The sequence below is a fragment of the Rhinopithecus bieti genome, unplaced genomic scaffold (genome assembly GCF_001698545.2).
Source record: "Rhinopithecus bieti isolate Rb0 unplaced genomic scaffold, ASM169854v2 scaffold_23303, whole genome shotgun sequence".
In the NCBI taxonomy this organism is placed as follows: domain Eukaryota; kingdom Metazoa; phylum Chordata; class Mammalia; order Primates; family Cercopithecidae; genus Rhinopithecus; species Rhinopithecus bieti.
Window position 1 is genome coordinate 872,193 of NW_016810922.1, and position 18,903 is coordinate 891,095.

General features: G+C 35.9%; 1 protein-coding gene across 1 annotated transcript in view; it reads left to right on the plus strand.

Annotated features, from left to right (window-relative positions):
- The window catches only part of COL21A1 (collagen type XXI alpha 1 chain), a 203,160-nt gene that overhangs the window by 86,555 nt on the left and 97,702 nt on the right, over nt 1–18,903 (plus strand). The window contains exons 4-10 of the mRNA XM_017893237.1: nt 78–246; nt 341–557; nt 2,913–3,086; nt 4,228–4,305; nt 6,336–6,344; nt 6,651–6,734; nt 14,230–14,292. Of these exons, the coding sequence (XP_017748726.1) occupies nt 78–246; nt 341–557; nt 2,913–3,086; nt 4,228–4,305; nt 6,336–6,344; nt 6,651–6,734; nt 14,230–14,292 (794 nt within the window). The remainder of the gene's footprint in view (nt 1–77; nt 247–340; nt 558–2,912; nt 3,087–4,227; nt 4,306–6,335; nt 6,345–6,650; nt 6,735–14,229; nt 14,293–18,903) is intronic.

Consider the following 18,903-nt stretch of genomic DNA (forward strand, 5'->3'; position numbering starts at 1 on the left):
TAGTATTTCTCCCTTGATTTTCTTTTCTTGTTTGAGTTGTCCATGATTAATCAACTTTTATCGCTTTTGCTTTATAGAATCTGTCTGTCCAACACGAATTCCAGTGGCAGCTCGTGATGAAAGGGGATTTGATATTCTTTTAGGTTTAGATGTAAATAAAAAGGTTAAGAAAAGAATACAGCTTTCACCAAAAAAGATAAAAGGATATGAAGTAACATCAAAAGTTGATTTATCAGAACTCACAAGGTATATATTATATGTTGACACAACTTTTTTGGGGGCATATGTCTATGGACATGTCAAGAATTCTTTAAGCTTACACTTGCTCTTCTTTTTCTAGCAATGTTTTCCCAGAAGGTCTTCCTCCATCATATGTGTTTGTGTCTACCCAAAGATTTAAGGTCAAGAAAATATGGGATTTATGGAGAATATTAACTATTGATGGAAGGCCGCAAATAGCAGTTACCTTAAATGGTGTGGACAAAATATTATTATTTACAACAACCAGCATAATTAATGGCTCACAAGTGGTTACCTTTGCTAACCCTCAAGTTAAGGTAAAGATGCCTGGGATAATACCATGATTATGATATTAATGGGGAAGCACCATTGGGTTTATGTGTGTTGGGAAAAATAGGGCTGTAATTTTAACATGACTGGAAATATTTTTACCTTAAATTTTAATGTTTCTGTGTTGAGGAAAACTAACAAAGAAAGGAAAATTGTTTCTTGATCAATATGGGGACAAATGCTGAGGGGAACTGACATATTTTGAGTGCCTGCTACTAGGTACCAGGCACATTTAATTATAATAGCCATCCAATAAAGAAACCATTGCTCCTATTTTGCAGATGAACTAATATTCAAGTATGTTAAGTTCTCCCTCAAAGTAGAACAGATAATAAGTGATGACATCAGGAATTAAATTTTGGGTCTAGTTGACTTCAAAGTTCATATTGGTCTGTTTTGCACTGCCATGTTCTATAGGATATTTACATAAAGACATATCTCTTAGAATATTAAATACCAGGTAGATAATAGACATGAAATTTACCTTAATTTAGGAGGACATTTTATTTCCCCAAATGGAATACACATTTAATAGAATATGTAAACTTTAAAAGGTTTATTTTCAAAATCATGTTTTCAGAATCCAGATGCAATAATAAAAGTAATTAAGTTTTGCTTATTATTATAATTACGATAATCTAAAGGCATATTACACAGTTCAGGAAATATATATGGTAACATAAAGTATGCAATTTCTTCATTTAGTAAGTATATTACATTAAAAAAATTTGTTGTCTGCTATCTTCATTAAAGCTAATGTGCCAGATTCTGTAAGAAATGACAAACGAATAAGGCATGTTTTTTACCTTCAAGGAGTTTATTTATAATAGGATATTCAAGGCAACTGGTATCAAATAGAAGTACAAAATGTTAGTGGAGTGTGGATGGGAAAATGTGTTCTAAAATAAAGTAAGAAGAAATCTGCACAAATGAAATAATTTTTGAACTGGACCTTTCAGGATGTATAGCATTTTGGTGGAGATGGATATAAGGGCACATTAAATAAATGACTCAGTATTGAGTCATCATGTGTGTAATAAAATGCAGGGTTTTTATTTAGAGAATGCAAAGTGACTCTTCTGTGTTTAGAGTATAAGATGCATGGAAGAAAAAGCTATCTAGGTGCAAGCCCAATTTATGAGGGGCCTGGAAAGCCAGATAATGTGGTTTGGACTTCATTCAGTGAGTGTTTCATCAAAAGGTCTTGACCATAAGTGTATCAGGGTCAAGGCAATCTTCTCTACTTCTTTTTCTTCTTCTGTCCATAAATAATACTTTCAACTTTATCCTAAAATTAGGCCAGATCCTGGGGATACAGAAATTGATAAGATGGAACATTTCCCCTAACAGAACTGTAGGGAGAGAGATTAATTCTAGTGGTGATCTGAAGGATGACTTGGAAATGAAAGGGTCAGAGATCGAGACAGATTTGAAAATTATTGAAGTAAAACAAGAGTTCCATGAGCCTAAATTATGGTGGTGACAATGAAAATGAAGAAATGAATTTGAGTCATGTTGAATAAATATATTGGGTAGAACTCTGCATCTGGTTAGTTACTGCAACTCAAAGAAAGAAATTTATGTTTAGAGGATGCTATTATGTAGGGACACAGGGTCGGGTATAAAATTCTGGGGAGTAGTTCAAGTTTATTTTGTTACATACTTTGTTGGGCTAATTGTGAAACATCTGAAAAATTATTCTACCTAGTATTAGAATTATAGGACCCATGCGTAGGAGAGGTACAGGCTGTTAGTGTAGACATGGGAGTTATTACATAGCAGTGATAATTGGCCTGGAGGAATGAATGAGTCAAAGAGAGAGTGAAAAATGTCCAGAACAGACCTATGAGGAATGCCTTCATTAAAGGGTAGGTTGAGGGAGAAGAACACTCAGAGACAGAGAGAGAGAATCAGCAACTAGAGAGGAAGAAATGAAAATGATCAAGATGGGTTGAATCCCAAAAGTTGAGTGAGAATATCAAGGAAGATTGATTAGTTATGGGGCCCAAAGTTGCAATGAAATAAACAAGATGAGGCAGGAGAGAAGCCATTTGGATTCAGAGATTATTAAACTCATTTATGATTTTGAGGGAGTTGCTTTAGTAAGTTATTTGACACAATTTCTTTGAAATATGTAATAGGAACTCAGATAAGGATTAATGAAAGAATTGGTGGGTAGCATATGAGGTCCAGCTTGGGTTAGGATGAATTAATGTATAATACAGTCAGTCTTTATGGGATGAAGTTTCTCAGCAATGGTTAGGAGCAAGGGAGTAAGAACAAAGAAAATAAAATATTGTTAGGGGCTTTATTGATGAATCTTCCACACTTTCTTTTTGTAGACGTTGTTTGATGAAGGCTGGCACCAAATTCGTCTCTTAGTAACAGAGCAAGATGTAACTCTGTATATTGATGACCAGCAAATTGAAAACAAGCCCTTACATCCAGTTTTAGGGATCTTGATCAGTGGGCAAACTCAAATTGGAAAATATTCTGGAAAAGAAGAAACTGTTCAGGTAGATAAATAATGATTCACTCTTGGAATTATATAGAATGAAACTTTTGCTCTCCTTTGTAATAGTTTTCACCACATTTAATCGTATGTAACTTAATTATGAATTCCCTTAAGTTGTTCACCAAAATGTAGTCAGTTCATTAGTGAAATTTTGTGTATGTATATGTATTAAAATGCAGAATTGGACTTAATCTATTTTATAAGAATATTTAGAAAAATGTTCCCCTGGGTTCAGGATAGAATTCTACATTTCTAGGAAATATTAATTTCATGTTTCCCAAGAGAAACATAGTTTAAGTAATGAATTTGGAAAAGAGAATATAGTTTCATCTGTAAGTGGGGCTATAAAAATGTCTTTGCAGCTGCAAGGATAAAATTAGATTAATTCATGTCAGGGTTCTTCACAAACAAAACTGTTCCTTAAAAATAAAGCAATTGTGGTATGTTCACATTATACCTACAAGTTTTGTTTTGACTTTTTGATACCTTCTTAAACTGGAGTATCTGTTTTTGGATGGAGAAATGTGTCTGTAAACACCATGTCTAGAAAAATCCTTTATTTGAAAGGTATGTCCCTCCTGCACTGTTTCTATTAAAGGAAGACTCTGTCATTTTCGTATGTGTGTTTACACATGTGGCCTCTATGAATTAATGCTACATGTCAAATTTAGTAAATAGTTAAACATTAACAGGTGCTGGGCCTACTAATCACACAACACTCCATGCCGGCAACTAAATAGCAAAGACCAAAGATGGTTTCTTGAGTCCACCCTATACCATGAGGAATGTTGTCGAGATTAGGATAAACACAGAAAACCTGGGAAATCTTTTAAGTGTCCTACAAAGTGCTCTTTAGATTAGCTTTTAATACAGGAGTACTAAAAAAGCCTCACTGAGTTCCGGGAGAAAATTGGAGATTTGCTCTCGGTGCTAGGGAATTTTTCTTCGGTGGTTATGTCGCATCACATCTTTATAGTGTATGTTAAGTATTAAAATTTTGTATTTTTATTGTTTTAGTTAAATGCTGTGATGTAAACCTTACACAATTACTAACCATAGTGGATGTTTCTATGTATCTGAGTTGCTCTTGTAAAACAATTTGCTGTGCCTCACCTTTAATTCTACTGGGTTTATGTTTTTAGTTTGATGTCCAAAAGTTGCGAATCTACTGTGACCCAGAACAGAACAACCGGGAGACAGCATGTGAGATTCCTGGATTTGTAAGTAGGAGGGATTGTTTTTTTCCCAGATGTTGCTTTAGTACTTTCAAAGCAATAAATAAAAAGCAGATAATATCTGAGTATTAATTTAATGTGTAGAATTAATTTTATTTTTTAATGCTAGTGGAAGTGAAGTTACATGAAGAAAACGTATTTTGGGGTTATAGTTGAAATGAAGTTGTTATGAGTCATTGTGCGAGTGTGAATGAAAGACCACAAGAAAATGTTTTCTTGTTTTGTTTTGTTTTGAGTCAGAGTCTCACTCTTGTCACCCAGGCTGGAGTGCAGTGGCGCGATCTTGGCTCACTGCAACCTCCGCCTCCTGGGTTCAAGCAATTCTCCTGCCTCAGCCTCCCGAGTAGCTGGGATTACAGATGCCCGCCACCACACCCAGCTAATTTTTGTATTTTTAGTAGAGACTGGGTTTCACCATGTTGTCCAGGCTGGTCTCGAACTCCTGACCGTGGGTGATTCGCCGGCCTCAGCCCTCTAAAGTACTGGGATTACAAGCGTGAGCCACCGTGCCCGGCCAGTAATATTTTTCCCATCATCTATGACTATGACTATTCCAGTGCTCAGGTAAAGCAAGATGAGACCTACTCCAGAAAAATGTAAGATGCTTTGTCTGAATGCTAGTGTGTGAAATGCATTATTATACTTAATATAATCATGTATAATATAACAATATAATAATGTATATTAAACATGTTGACAGAACACCCCAAACAGCACAGTTCTGAAGAGCAAGAAATAATTATTTTTCCTTAGTGAAATAATGAATAGATACTTTTCTTGTTGATACCTAAGTAAAAGTTTATTATAGTTCTAGAATATAAGCAGTGTTTCTATTTATTTAGCTATTTTCATTAATGTGTTAGGAGGAAAAAAATTATAAGCTAAAATGTTATTTTATCTCATAGTGTGTGTGTGTGTGTGTGTGTGTGTGTGTGTAATCAATCCCCTTTCCCCGGGCAAAAAATTGGTGTATTACTGCTAGTGGAAATATGGTAGAGTGTTGTACAACTTTTTGACAATGTGAATTCCCAGTGATATTTGAGTCAACCACAGTTTTTAAAATGTGTGTAGTTATGTTGTCATCATCTTCTTTTTTCCTATCAAATGGATAATGTATGGATCCACATATTCTAAAACCTTGAAGACACAGAACAGCACATTGAAAAAATCTGTAATCAAACAGAATTTTCTAGAAAGGATTTATTATGGGTTTTCTGGATAAATAACTGTTTAAGCACTATAGTTTTAGATATTTATTACTTGAAATATAAACCTCTTTTAAAAGTGTTAATAAGTCATGGCATTTGAGAATTCATTGTGCATACTTCATTTATTGATGTCTCTGCATTGACATATGATAATTACCATTATCCTCCCATATGATGAAGCACAGCTTTAGATAGCTGATTTTGAATGCTCACTTCCACTTTATCTTTTAATGTCTCCTTCCTTACTCTCAGGTGTGACTTTCTGTGGCCTGTTTGCCTTTTGCACCTTCAGTCCAACCTTCTCATTTTTGAACTAGTTTTTATTGTTTGGAAAGATGATTGTTCTTTTAAAATTGTATGTTATTTAATAAAACACAGACTATTTTAGGAGAAGCTCTCCTAAAGTGCAAGATTTTGATGCATGCAGTTTGTGACTTGCTAAGATGTGTTTCAACATTTTTTTTTCTGGTTCTTAAATGATTTCCTGAAATTTCGAGACAACATATAAATCTCATCTGGAGATATTTTTTATCTTGCATGGCTATTATATCAAGCAGCTCTGGTGTTTTAATCTTCTTCTACTCACCTTAAAAAAATATATCCTTTCTGTATTCTCCTATATGAATGGAGTAGTAGCATGTATAGATAAGTGACTTTTTAGGATAAATACAGGGAAATATTTTGGTTCTTGTTGGTTTTCATACTTCATATATCTCTAATCTGGATGGTGAAATATCTGTAAATTAGGCTGATAATTTATAAATTTTATTAAAAACATTTTAAAACACATTTGTTGTTTTCTTTCAGAATGGAGAGGTAAGCTTGGATACTATTGTTCCGCTTAAGGTAATATTTGTATTGTGGGACCATTTAGCTCTTTTCCAACAACTGTAAGTATGAATATTAGACAAATAGAACCCATTTTTATGTAACTTCAATGTATTTAATATTTATAGATTTTGTGATTTGGAATTTCCTGTTGGGTTGGGCTAAATAAAATTTGAAAGTAAATGTAGGATATTTTTACCATTTTACACAAATATCGAAATGCATAAACATACGTGTGCATGTACCTATATGTCTTTCCATGCTTGTTGCCTGTTTCCATTTTTGTGCTTGTAGTGCCTTAATGGTCCCAGTGATGTAGGTTCAACTCCAGCTCCCTGTATTTGTCCTCCGGGAAAACCAGGACTTCAAGGCCCCAAAGTGAGTAACACCTAACTTGCTGTTTTTGTTAAAACACAAAAACAAGAGCTGGGTAAACCATACAATTCCTAATCACCATTGATCCTGTTGAGAAATTTCTATCTGATGTCTTATATAGTTTAAAACCTCAGTTTTAGTCATTTTTTATCTAGAAAAACAAGTGTATTCTAATCTAGTCTAGATTAGACTTTTGAACCTAAAACTGATATCTGTCATCCACATTAAACTGAGACAGTATTATTTGTTTGGTTGTTTTCTTTCCCCAAATACTGCTGCTAGATCCCAAGAACAATACTTCCTTAGAATCTGTTAAAAAATGAAGAAAGAGCATTTGTTAAGACATGGTCTGAATTCTTAAATGTCTGAATTCATAATTTGTCAAAATAATTTTTGGATGGAAAAAATGAAGTAAGAAATTTAAAATTGATTTTATTATTGTGAATTTGATTTGAAGTTAGAGCCACATACATTTATTTAACTTAATCATGTACTTTCGGGGAGTATATTCTTTTAGTCATTTCCATATTTCCATATATGCACTTGTTCCAGTTACATTTACATATTGATTTGTATACAAATGTACATATACATTTTTATATGATTGGAGCCATTGTGTGCATACTACTTTATAACTGGTTGTTTTATACATAATATGTTCTGAATATTTTTCTATGCAATTTAATATTAATGACTAAGTGTTTTTTTTTTGAGATGGAATCTTGCTCTGTTGCCAGGCTGGAGTGCAGTGGCACAATCTTGGTTCACTGCAAGCTCTGCCTCGTGGGTTCAAGCTATTCCCCTGCTTCGGCCTCCTGAGTAGCTAGGATTACAGGCACGCACCACCGTGCCCAGCTAGTTTTTTGTATTTTAGTAGAGATGGGGTTTCACCATGTTGGCAAGGATGGTCTCAATCTCCTGACCTTGTGATTCGCCCACCTCTGCCTCCCAAAGTTCTAGGATTACAAGTGTGAGCCACTGCACCTGGCTTAATGGCCTAATGGCTAAATTTTTAAGTAAGTTGTGTTACTTGTGGCATCACTTAGACACAGCCTAAGTAAGACACTCAGAAGTGTAGTGGTTTGTCCATGATAGATAAATCTTGTTTACTTAACATTATATTAAAATATCACCTAAATAAAATAATGTGTAACTTGAAAGCAGGTATGTTTCCCTAAGCAAAAATATAATGTTTACTTGTATTGATCACCTCTTACTTGAAGTAACCATAATCATTTTTGTTAAATATGAATTATAATGTTCATTTAGACCGAATTTTCTGATTAGTGTTTCAATTTTAGTATATATGCTGCCAAAGTCAGTTTGTAATTAGTGTTTCAATCGTCAAAACTGAAAAAGTTTTATTTTTTGGACTGTTGGCCCAAGATAATTTAATTCTTTCTTTTATGTGTATTTCTCTATTCATTTCAGGCCTAACCATTAAGATAAAGAAAGACATGGAATTTAAGAAGTATACATTTGATCTGTCATTCGAAGTAAATCTCTGTCCGGCTTTAAATTTGAATACAATACATGATAATCAATGTATTATTGTAAATTATTTTTAGATAGCATTTAGAAGAGGTAATCCAAATCGTCTTTAAAGTAACCACCTATTATTTAAGATGTCTTGACATAAAGGAGAAATACCTATAAAATACTCCTGGGAGACTATAACCTGGAAGACACCTTGGTGTATCCTACCAGTAGATTCTTTTAAAAATATATATTCATATAGTTTATTCACCTTGGAATATTATACATAAAAATAATTTGACCTGCATTAGATATAATGTAGAAATCAGAGACCTGTGCTATCTGACCTATCAAAGCCTATAGTGCTTTTCTGACTCTCAGTGAGATTCAAGCCACTTCCAGCATCTCCAGGGTCTCCAAGAGGCTGTTCACTTTTGGGAGGCACCTGAAGCCTCTGATGTTTTCTGATTGTCATTTGTGGTCCAATAGATGTCTTGTAGTGTCACCTATTTTTACTCATGTACTTTCTACACTAAATTTTTAGCACACCCATTCTCTTATCTGATGAAGCCTCTAATGTTTAATATTTTCAAGTTTCATGTGTTTCTCATTTTCATTTTCTTTTCTTAGTCATAATCTAGCCCTATTGCCACCTACTACTCTAAGTGAAATTGCAGTTTTCCACCAATCTTCAAGTTGGCGTGCCTTTTTGATCTGCTTTCCATTTTCTTCAGAAAATCTGGCAGGAGGACAGGAACACACACACACTCTTCCATCCATTTAGGGCTCTTTATCCTGGAAGTGGTTCCTTACCCAGAACACGGACCTGTATGTAAAAAACAGAATCCCTAGCAACACTCTAAGTTGCACTTCTTTCCTGGCTTTGAAAGTTGATAGAGTTTTAATTAGTTCAACAGAACCTGAATTAAAACAGATGAGACAAGTTTACTTTAGGTTCCACTGAGGCTTATTGGCCATTTTTGTTATATGCTTTCTGGAAAGTTTTGCAGAAGTCCATCAAATAGAGTGACCTGTAAAGAACAGATCTAGCTTTTCTGTTAGCCAGAAAACTTTTAGGAGATGAGTGTGGGGTCGAGACTGAAACAGAGCAGAAATTTTTGTATTGATAAATGGGGAAGTGCTGATTCTAAGATAGTTTTTTTTTTTTTTTTTTAAGTTCTTTAGATTTCTGGAAAATGTGACAACACTGTTGCAAAACCAGGTCAAAATGAACAGGTACACCACACTTAGACTTATCACGTCATTGACTTTTTATCAGGCATCAAAAAATTATCTGTCACTAGACTGTGAGCCCCTGGAAGAATAGCTTATTTTTTATCCCTAATGACAAACATAGGGAATGATTAATGAATTCGTTGGAATCATTTGTATATGCAAGCCCTTCTTTTGTTCACAATAAAGGTTAATAAAAGGTTAATAAAAGAAAATTCTCCTTTGACACTCCAGTCTGGCACAGTGCTTAACAGTAATAATAATTTTGTTAAAGGAATTGTGAAATTGTCAAAACAATAAGATCCACCCCTACCCCCATTTAACCTATGTGGAATGCGCTTCTGTTCTGCAAGAAAGATGCAGGTCAATCCCAGCTTGCAAATAACTTCCTTTCAAATGACCCATGCATGCAAATGACAGCTTCTTCCCCTACTTCAGTAGACAGAGGAACATTTGTGGGAACAAACTCCTGCATTTGCTCTAATCTTAAATATCAGAAGTGGAAAGAAGACATTTTTGATTTTTTTAGTTTAGGACAATTTTTTAATAACTTCTTTGCTCCGAGATACCACTTTTACTATAGCCATATCTCTGTTGATACCTTTTGTTACACCCTAATAATTTTGCCAATTAGAGATTCATTGGGACTATCAAGGTACCCTCTGTCTATAACACAAAAGCCTTTGGAAAATTTCAAGGGCCAAGGGTGTTTACATTTTTATGTTAAAAATTTTCAGACTGAGTAGAGTCCTTCTAGATTCAGGGCGTGGTACTTGGGTTCTGAGGGAGGAAAGAGGTTGGCTTTGGAGAATGTAATACATCTTAGGTCAGATGTTCTTGTGGAGACCAGAGGGGTAGCATGAAAGCATAAGGTTTTTGAAATGAAGGCTTATAAACATCATATTTGGGCCTATATGAAGAATTCCAAAGTTTTGCCTTGGATGAACAACTTAAAATATTAGCTTATTTTTATAAGCACAACTGTTTCATACTTTATTTATATTTACATTACTTAAGAGACCATATTCAGAGATATTTTAGTTTAGTCCATGACATTTCCACTCCTGTCAACAACTTAAAAATCCAGTGGCACAAATTCAAATAAACATAAATAGATACTGCTTTTCAGCTGAGTACATATTTTTGAAAACTCAAAATGTACAAATGTTTCAACTAAATTAGAATAAGGCGGATTGGGAACTTAGTCACAGTTTTGTAATAATAAGTCATGTGTCTAATTTAATGTATTGGGGAATTTTTTCCATATTAAATTTTCTAGTATTCCTCAGTCTGGTTCTGATCAGTGTATTACTGTGGACAGGAATGGTAGTGTTTAAGAGCTTGGACCCTGGAGCTGAACTGGTTGGGTTTGAATCCCATCTCTATCACTGCTGTGTGACCTTGGGCAAGTTCCCTAACTTCCCTGGCCCTCAGTTTTCCTACATAGAAAATGGGAATAATAAAAGTATCTGCTTCATAGGATTATTACGTGAATTTGGTAACTCAATATATGCAAATCTGTTGGACCAGAGCTTAGTGCATAACAGTCAATAAAGGTTGAGTGTCAGCTTTTATTAAGAGTAATAAAATTGGCCTTCTCTCCATTCAGCTATATTAATTAGGATTTTACTTTATCCTTCCAGTTTTATAGGAACAATACCAAACCTACCTGAGTTTTTGCAAATAACTTAGTGACAGCAATAATCAAAATAACCAGTAAAATCTAACAGCAATAGCAGAACCTACAAGAAATTATTTTCTTCTTGGGGCTGTTGACCAGTGTTATGGTCTTTATGAAGTCACATTGGATTTATCTTGTGGGTAATTTTTTTTCATTCGGGAACTTAATTTTGATTAACTGGAAACATTATTAAATATCTTTTTCAAAATTTTATGTAGCATAAAAATCACAAGTCCCTTTTCTGTGCCAAATTTTTATTTCAGCCTGATGATGATAGAGATTAAACCCTCTCAAATCCTTTTGATATCTTAGGTTTTGCTGATAATTAATATTCTACAAATGAGTGGGTCAATGACAGATTGTATTTGAAGCACATCAGACAAAAAATAGTTATTGAATCTCTACTTGATACCCAGCATTGTACCAAAAAAATAAAAATAAAAATAAGTAAGGCCAGGCATGGTGGCTCACACCTGTAATCCCAGCACTTTGGGAGGCAGAAGTGGGCGGATCATGAGGTTATGAGTTTGAGACCAGCCTGGCCAACATGGTGAAACCCCGTCTCTACTAAAATTACAAAAATTAGCTGAGCATGGTGGTGCATGCCTGTAATCCCAGCTAATTGGGAGGGTGAGGCAGGAGAATCACTTGAACCTGGGGGGTGGAGGTTGCAGTGAGCCAATATCATGCTATTGCACTCCAACCTGGGTGACAGAGCGAAATAATAATAATAATAATTCAGACTTTGCTACAGTCTCAATCCAAATGATAAATGAAGACTAACTAAAAGAAAACTTTGAGAAAACACTAGTTATGAATAAGTGATTTAAGAGCTGTCGTAACATTTCAGTAGAAAAAGACACCAGGAAAAAATGGAGTAACAAGAAAGATACAGTGAGGAGAATTTTCTTGTGTTAGCTCTAGAGTGGAAAAAGAGAAAAAAATTTATTCCAGGGAGAAGAAAAAGTTGGAATTTCTTGAAAGGCGACAAGTCCAGTCAGCACATGGATAAGGAAGGATGGCAGGGAGATTAATGTGTACCTTCTCAAAAATAAGAGAGAAATTCTAACTTCCTAGAGACAAAGTTGTTTCCTAATGCCCAGCCAGCATTGCAAGTCCTTGGATTAGAAATACAAATTATATTTATTCAGCGAGACATTACATGGTTCAGAATTATTTCCCCCCCTTGGATTTACAACTCTTCTTTCTGTCTTTTAAAAATGACATTTGCCTTCTTCTCAGCCTTTCCTCAAGCTAAGCCTCTTGGGGGGCAGCTGCTAAGTGAACAGCTCATCCCTGCTTTATTGGTTCCTTATTAGAGTTCACTTAGTTCTTTCCATTTTTTTTCTCCTGTTGTTTCAGGAACAAATCTCCCTAGCCAGGAGTCTGAAGTAGTATTTCCATGAAATTTGGCTCTATAATAATACCTTAATCACAGGGTAGGTGACTGATTTCTATGTGAATGATTTCTTGACAAAAAATAGTAAAGAGGTCAGGCTCAGTAGTTCATACCTGTAATACCACCACTTTGGGAGGTTGAGGCAGGAGGATCACTTGAGCCCAGGAGTTCAAGACCAGTCTGGGCAACATAGTGAGACCCCACCTCTACAAAAAATATGAAAATTAGCTGGGCATGATGGCTTGTACCTGTGACCCCAGCTACTTGAGAGGCTGAGGTGGAAGGATCACTTGAGCCTGGGAGGTTGAAGCTACAGTGAGCTGTGATCACACCACTGCACTCCAGTCTGGGTGACAGAGTTAGACCCCATCTCAAAAAACACAACAAAACAAAAAAACCCCCAAAGTGAAGAATTAATAGAAATCATGTGCCTCTCTATAGGGACACCCTGATACTTATGGCAGCGACTTCCTATTTTTCAGCAGGATGCTCCATTTAGATTTCACGAATTCATAGATAGATACCTATGATATTTTTTAGTGTTTCATAGAATTAAATTATAAAACATCCTTACCTCACAAAAAGTGTTGCTTTCATGTTGTTTTTACATGGATGGTGGCCACCTGAATGGTCAGTACTGGCCATTGGGCAACATGGAAGAGTTCCATAGAGTGTGATTGAGCTCATTGCCATGTGATATTAAACAGTGTTCTTTAAAGATCTTAGGTTTTTGAGGATAAAGGTTTTTTTTTCTTCATTCAAATATTACATGTATTCAAGGATTATGGGACTTGGAATAGAGTTGTTTGGCCTGGGCCTTGCTCTCATAGTAATATTATATTAATTTGAGATTGCAAGTATAGACAAAGTAACACAGCAACACACTTATAGGATTGAAAGAAATGATAGTTATGCAGCTTTAAACTTGAATTCTACATGAGAGATCACATGGTCTACAGACTATTTTAAAAATAAATATGAGTTAAGTTGTATTGTAGGACATCGATACCTGTATATATAGAACCTATAGGATATAATGAAGTCTATATGCCGGGCGCGGTAGCTCACCTTGCACTTTGGGAAGCTGAGGCAGACAGATCACTTGAAGTCAGGAGTTTGAGACCAGACTGGCCAACATGGCGAAACCCCATCTCTACTAAAAATATAAAAATTAGCCAAATGTGGTGGCACATGCCTGTAGTCCTAGCTACTTGAGAGGCTGAGACAGGAGAATCTCTTTAACCTGAGAGGTGGAGATTGCAGTGAGCTGAGATCGCAACACTGCACTGCAGCCTGGATGACAGAGCAAGACTCCATCTCAAAAAAATAAAAAAAAAAAAGTCTTATGAGTCAAATATTGCTATCATGGAGACCATATTTGCTATGACACTTTACAGTTTGTTCAGAATTCTAAAAATGTATCCTACCATAAATATGCACATTTTGTATCAGTGAAAAATACTTTACTTGCTATAGTTATACTTGGTGTGGTCACATAAATAAATCATTAAAAGTTCAATATAATAAGATGTATTATTTATTAAGTAAGCATTTAAAATATAGCTTTTGGGCTTTTTTTTTTTTTTTAACTTTTGTTTTAACATACAAAAGCCTCAAATAATGGAATTGGTTTTGAACTTTTATTGATCCTGACTGCACCAATGTGCCTGTTTGTTTTGTACTCAAAAGTTTGTTTGCTTCCTGCTTAGGGTGACCCTGGACTGCCTGGGAACCCTGGCTACCCTGGACAACCTGGTCAAGATGGTAAGCCTGTGAGTACTGAAAGCTTAGTCATCTCCGGTATATCTGGGATTGTAGTGTCAAAGTAAAAGTTTTGCTGAGCAAAGTTAAACAGATAAGGAAAGCTTTATTCTCGACTGCTGCCATAGGAAGGAGAGACTGAACTCAACTCTGTTGGAACAAAAGGAGCTGGGGTGTGTAAGCACTAGGACAAGTTAATGGACAAGTAGTAGAGGACTTTAGATGGGAGATTGATCAATAGACTTAAGCACATTGAGTTATTCCACAGTTTGCAAATGTTTTCCTCTGTGATTAGGCCATCTCCCTTTGCTAATTGGTTCTCATCAAAGTTATGTATATACCCTCCCTCAGAGACTGGAAGATAGTGGGGACACTATCTTCCTTGATGATTACATTTCAAAGGGGTGGCTCTTAGGTCCTTGAGAAAGACATTTCTGTGTTATAAAATTGACAAGTAGCTTTTTAGAGTATTTACATTTCAAAGGAGCAGAGAAGGAATTTACAATTGTAAGTTCTCTAAAGCAAATGCTCTAAGGAACAGGGAGGTCCAGGATCCACCATCAGGAAGAAAGCTGCCTAAGTTTAGTCAAGTTGAAGAGAATGTTAAGGCCAGCTCGGGAATAGAGTTAGTGTCCTAGTCAGCTTTTAGTTATCTTACTTCAAAATTGCATACATCTTTGCTACAAAAAAATACTGTCCAGTGAATTCTCAGTATCATGAAGGGCTGGTTTTAGAAATTCTATTGTCTTTTCTCTACACGTCTCTGGAAGCTTTCAAGTTAAAAACCCCTTTAAAGGTAATGTTATTTTCCTAATAATGTATACACTGGAATATATTAATAGTCTGACTAAAAAATACAATATCCTCTAAGGCTCAAGGAAACTTTAGAGATGTAAAGGGAACATAAATCAACTTTAAAGCACTTTAGGCAAATATTTACAGTTAAGTCACTATCAGCATGTTTATAAGAGTAAACATTAAGAATTAGCTTTTGGCTGGGCACTGTGGCTCACGCCTATAATTCCAGCAATTCACATGGCTTATGTGGGTGGGTCACTTGAGACCAGGAGTTTGAAACCAACCTGGCCAACTTGGTGAAACCCCATCTCTATTAAAAAAAAAATACAAAAATTAGCAGGGTATGGTGGCACACACCTATAGTCCCAGCTACTTAAGAGGCTGAGGCACAAGAATCACTTGAACATGAGAGGCGGAGGCTGCATGAGCTGAGATCATGCCAGTCTGGGTGACAGCACAAGACTCTGTCTCAAAATAAAATGAAGAGGAATTAGCTTTTGAATGTTTGAATGTCAAATTGTAATTGTCACCAAAATGAAGCATTTCCTGAGATTTTCTTTATCATGAGGCATTAATTCTTACCATGAAAGAGTGAGAATGTTTGCATTGTGAATCGAAATTGTTCAAGGAATGAAAGAACCATAGATATAATGCGAAATCATCAATACCTTAGCCATGAGGATGAAAGAGTTGCTTAAGTTTCTGAGAGAGATTTCCTAAGAAATTAAAAAACAAAAAACAAAACAAAACAAACAAACAAAAAAACTAGCCAGATTTTGAAGAAGTAGTAATGTGCTAAGACTTTTTATACTAGTGTTGCATGGGAAGAGGATGGATAAACAGGTAAACCTCTCTAGAGAAAGATTATCAAAAAAGGGAGGTAATTATCCTTAGCAAACTAACACAGAAAACGAGATACCTCATCTTCTCACTTATAAGTGGGAGCTAAATGATGAAAACATATGGATGCATAGAGGAGAACAACACACCCTGGAGCCTATTGGAAGGTGGAGGGTGAGAGGAGGGAGAGGGTCAGGAATAATAACTAATAGGTACTAGGCTTAATACCTGGGTGATGAAATTATCTGTGCAACAAATCCCATAACACAAGTTTACCTGTGTAACAAACCTGCACGTGTACGCCTGAACTCAAAAAAGAAAAAAGAAAGCAAACTTGGGGAAATTTGTTTTTCTTAAAAAGTAGGGAGGCTGAAGGGGTAAACAAAAGTGGTAGCCACCTGGAGATGCAGAGAGCTAAGGTGATGTTGTGTGGTTGCTGGGGCAGCATTTTTTCAGCTGACTCACAGGGATTCAGAGTGTGAGGGCAATCTACTTACAGACTTTGATAAAGACAGTGATTTGATCTGTTTTATGATTTAGAAGGATAAATATAAATGCTATTTGGAGAGAAGATTATATGGGGTCAAGGGTAGAAGAAAGGAGACTACACAGGAGGTTGTTTCATGACTGTGAGTGGTAAGAGTAGTTTGTAATAGGGTGATATGATGGGAGAATGGAGAAGTCAGATTCTGGGTTATTCTTAATGGAAAGCTGACTACAATTGCTATCAAATATGGGTATGAACGGAAGAGAGGAATCAAAGAAGAATCAAAGGAGTATAGCTTGAGCAACTGGGTGAATTGTGGTGCCATTTACTGTGCTGTGCGAGACTCAGGGAGATAGAAATTTTATAGACATGTCTTAGTCCATTTTCTGTTGCTATAACAGAATACCACAGACTAAGTAATTTATAGAGAAAGATTTATTTGGCTCATGATTCTGCAGGCTGGGAAGTCCTAGAGCATGACACTAGTATTTGGCAAGGTTTTGGCAGAAATCATCACATGATGAGAGTGTGAGTGAGAAGCAGTGGAGTGGGAGAGAGCAGGAGAACAAGGGAGTCAATCAAAATCATCCTTTTTATCAAGAATTCAATCCCTTGGTAACTAACTCACTCCTCACAATAATGACCTTAATCTATTCGTGAGGGAAATGTCTCTATGACCTAACTACCTCTTAAAGACTCCACATATTATTACAGTTACAATAACAATTAAATCTCAATGTGAATTTTCGAAGGGGCAAACATTCAAACCATAGCAGGTGGGAATTGAGACTATATTTTTGGACAGGTTGGAGGTGGCCAGTTGGGACTTATTTTCATGCAGATGTATGCAAAACCATAAGAGTGGATGAGATCACTTAAGAAATGAATACAGGTAAATAGAGAAGAGAAGGTGGCAGGGGATTGACCACAGGGCTCTCTTACAGGGGAAAAAGAGGAAGTGGGTCCAGCCCAGGAATTTGGGAAAGACTGATCAGTGAGATGGGAGGAAAACCATGGGGGTGTCATTCTATTAGGGTGTTATTGCTGTCAAGAGATCCAGAAGAATGAGGCCTATGACTAGACCATGGATTTGCTATAGGAGAGTATTTGAGGACCTTGATGAGTAGGATTTCAGGGAGGATAGTACAAACAACAGATTGAAATGAATTAAGCATAGAGTGGGAGATAAGAAAAATGGTGACAGTGAATATAGATGCTTTTTTTTCCTGAGACATATAAAAGGAAGCAGAGACACAGAGCAGTAGAATTGGCACAATGTTTTAAAGGCAGAGTTTTTAAAAAATGGGAGATATTGTAGCATGTTTTTATAATGATGAAAATGAGGCAAAGGAAAAAAATCAAAGTTTGGAAGATGGGGATATTTTCAGGAGGAAAATCCATAGGTAGGTTGGAGGGCGTTGATTCTAGTTACAAAAGTAGAGCTTGGCCTGGATGGAGAGTGTGGGCAATTAAATATATGAGACAGAGGTCAAGCTGATGGCACTTTAAAATGTGGGCTATTTTGGGGGAATAAATTGAGGGAATTATCATAAGACAGCCTCTATTTGAATGAAATTGAATTGAGGGAATAGACTCCAAACCTAACCTCTCCTCTTTTGTATTTATCTCATTATATGCCAACGTTTGCCTTATAATTTCTCTTATAACCCATTCGTTTCTCAGTTTTACTTAAGATGTTATATGACTTTATTGCATTTCCTCACCTCAATTCCTTAATCTCACTGAAGATACTTCCCTGAGGTCCCATGTGAGTTTTGCCCTAATTACACTGGGTGAGCTGAGTTTTATAAATGTGAGCCTCGTTGGCCTGCAGACCCCTTTCCTGGGACCTACTTTATTCTGAGACTGGCAGCTGAAGTGCTGTACTGACTCCAGAGCCAATGCAGTTCACACACTGACATCTGCTGATGCCTCATAATGACACAGAGCTCTCAGACAGCACTGCTAAATGAGTTAGGTCTTCTTTTTAGTGATAAAAAATCCTGGGTAATGTTTGGAAGTGAGTGCTGAGCAGGCCTTCCACAGGCTATCAGCACTTGGTTTTCTTTGTTTAAAAAAAACTCTTCCCATGCATGAAGCACTGGAGGTGAATTATTGTTAGTCTGATATAATACTCACGGATATTACTTTATGACTCTAAGTTATAATAGACTTATTTATTGTCTCATCTCATTTAGTACATGTATGTGTTTTGGTGTCTGTGTGTATGATTTTATGTGTAGGTAACTATGGTAGTATCTGATAGTAGTCTCAAAGAAAAACACAACTGTGGTAGGAAGAATAATGGTCCCTCAAAGATGTCCATGTCTTAATCTTTAACTCCTGTAAATGTTACTTTACATGCAAAAGGGACTTTGCAGATACCATTAATTCAATGATCTTGAGATGGGAGATTGTCCGGATTGTCTGGGTAGCCAGATATAATCACAAAAGTCTTTATAAAAGGGAAGCAGGAGTGTTGGAGTCAGAGAAAGAG